Source organism: Triticum dicoccoides, chromosome 3B (genome assembly GCF_002162155.2).
Source record: "Triticum dicoccoides isolate Atlit2015 ecotype Zavitan chromosome 3B, WEW_v2.0, whole genome shotgun sequence".
Lineage (NCBI taxonomy): Eukaryota > Viridiplantae > Streptophyta > Magnoliopsida > Poales > Poaceae > Triticum > Triticum dicoccoides.
The window spans coordinates 7209700-7212366 of NC_041385.1; the positions used below are offsets into that span (position 1 = coordinate 7209700).

At 40.5% G+C, this 2667-nt stretch overlaps 1 protein-coding gene across 2 annotated transcripts in view; it reads left to right on the top strand.

Moving 5' to 3' along the window:
• Positions 1 to 2229: 2229 nt before the first annotated feature.
• LOC119280459 (probable fatty acyl-CoA reductase 5) overlaps positions 2230 to 2667 on the top strand; it is a 2960-nt gene continuing 2522 nt past the window's right edge. For both annotated transcript variants that reach the window (XM_037561298.1, XM_037561299.1), the window contains exons 1-2: positions 2230 to 2345; positions 2435 to 2538. In XM_037561298.1, coding sequence (XP_037417195.1) covers positions 2255 to 2345; positions 2435 to 2538 — 195 coding nt within the window. In that variant the 5' untranslated portion in view covers positions 2230 to 2254. The remainder of the gene's footprint in view (positions 2346 to 2434; positions 2539 to 2667) is intronic.

Below are 2667 nucleotides of genomic sequence, written 5' to 3' on the forward strand. Positions count from 1 at the left end.
GTTATAGAACCGGCACTGAAGGGCCTTACGAACCGGTGCTATAGCCCGGTTATGCACTAGTGCAAAAACCGCTACTGATACAGTCAATACTAGTAGCACGTGTACATAGAGCGCTAATACTATCTGTTAGCTATAGCGCCTTATTAGTAGCGCGGCCTCCCGCGCTACTGATAGCGTTAAAACGCGCGCTACTACTAGGATTTTTCCTAGTAGTGTCTTCTTTAAAAAATGTTATCAATTAAAACCATTGATCTCGTGTTTGTTTAAACGTTCTTAATCCCCAAAAAATATGTTTTACAATAAATGTTCGTGTTGTTAATATAAAAAGCATGTAAGCATGCGACCTGGATCCCATTTCAATTGAGAACGATTACAGTTGATGATGTTCTCACCACCATGGCTGAGGAAGCAAACAATAAACCTGAAAAAATAAATTAAAAAGGAAGTTTCCTCCAATCGTTTTCCATAAACAGTTGGGGGTCTTTAATCAGCTGGTTGTTTCCAACCGATCGCAATAGACGTGCCAGCATGTGCAGCATGTGCAGAATATTAGCAATTGGCGCAAAGTGGGAGTGTATGCATGCAGGACAACATCTGCATGCATGAGGCGTGTGCAATAGCTTAGACAACATCTGTTTATAGTAGTTGTCCATGTGATCTGTAGACATCTCCTAAAATAGAAACGTATGTTTATCTGTTTGTAGAAACTGACAGTTAGGCCTGAGTTAGATGAAACTGCTATAAGTGTTGCTTGTTCGCTTGCGTGCAGTTATGGGTGAAACTGGCGATAAAAATGGTAAGTTGCAGATATCCCTCATAATTGTGCATGAATACATGCATATACACTCATCACTATGAACGCACCTATGTACAGCCTCACAGGTGCAAAAGTAACAAAAGTAAGACATCCACCCATATGTATGACCTTCACACGGCGAAGAGTATTTAGTCAGCACTGTTTAGTTCTAGCACAACTGTAAAGTATTTAGTCAGCAAGAAATTTAAAAAATGGTACTTTCTCGAGTATTTAGTCAGCAAGAAATTTAAAAAATGAAATGTCAATTTCTTGCTGACTAAACATCCACCCATAGAAATTTAAAAAATGGAATTGTCAAGTATTTAGTCAGCAAGAAATTGGCATTTCATTTTGGTGGTACTTTCTCGAGTACTCGGTCTTGAACTCAGGAATGAAAATCTTAGGTCTGAGCTTAATTTGTTGTACATCATAATTACGGTAATTTTGTACTGCTCTTTGTTGAAAGCCAAGCCATACCATAAGCTTGTGCACATGCACAAGCCCCCCAAATCAGTGGGAACCCAAATTTATTTATTTATTGCTAAGCAGTGGTACGGCTAATTGGAGTTTATGTGTGCATCCTCATGTATTACTAGTACTAACTGGAATACTAGCATAGTGGGAAGACATGGGAAAAACACATCACACATCCAATATTGTGTGGTCAATGGTGACCAGAATATGGCTGACGATTCTGCAGTCTCCAAGACTACAACGAACATTTCATTCCCAGTTTTAAACTAATAAATTATGAATAAAATGAATCAACGGAGGAGGAACCCCGTGAAATTTGATTAAGGTAGAAATGGCCATGAGATACGGAAAGGCATACCACCAAGTCCTTACTACTAGGCTACAACCCAGTACACCCAGATGGTTCTAGCTAGCCAAGAGCATGCAAGGCGATCCAGACATGGAGCCACTGAGACAACCAGCAAAAACTAGACTCTCTGCCAAAGCTAGGGCCTAGGGGAAGCCAGGTTAGGTTCAGTCACAGTTTTTGAGTCGATGAGTCGTTCTGACTAGACTCATGACAAGTCGAGCCTGGCCGATCGACTAGCCGCGACTAGTCTCGACTAGTCGAGGGGTTTCAGTCAACCCTGGCAGTGCGGATTGTTCAGTAACACTTAGATATGAAAAAGTTTGAGAACATTTTAGATATGTGATATGTCATCCAGTGTAATTTACCGAAAGGATACTTAGCCCTCTTGCATGATAACGACTAGAAATAAAATAAATATAATGGCCCATGTCTTCATTGTCTTTAGAAGAAAATTGTAGTGTAGTTCGTTAGCAAGCAGTTGGCGCTGAGATTCCCATCAACACATGACCCACGTTGCTGCTTTATTCCAATTGTCCTCTCAAACCAATCCTCCTCCCCTCCGTATAAATATAAACCCATTGTGATTCTTTTGACAACACCCAACATTCTCTAGAGACAAGCAAAAGTCCACGGCGATGATTGGTGAAATGGATGTGGATAGCGTTGTAGAATACTTCAGGGGCAAGAGCATCCTCATCACTGGATCAACGGGGTTCCTAGGAAAAGGTATATGTGTTCATTAATCATGTGTGTTGAACTGCTCATCATATCTGAGAGTCTTGTATATTATTCTTTCTTGCATGATTTGTGGATAGTGCTTGTCGAGAAGATATTGAGGGTTCAGCCTGATGTCAAGAAGCTCTTCCTCTTGATTCGGGCCTCCGATGTTGAATCCGCAAAGTTTCGGATTCAAAGTGAGGTGAATTATTTGTTTCAAGCTGTCCTTTCTACTAACAGTACACTTTCTTGACATTGGTGCATTGCGGAATGCATATATATATTTTGAAATCTATCCATCTTTGTGTGATCTGAAGGAACCTCTTGACAA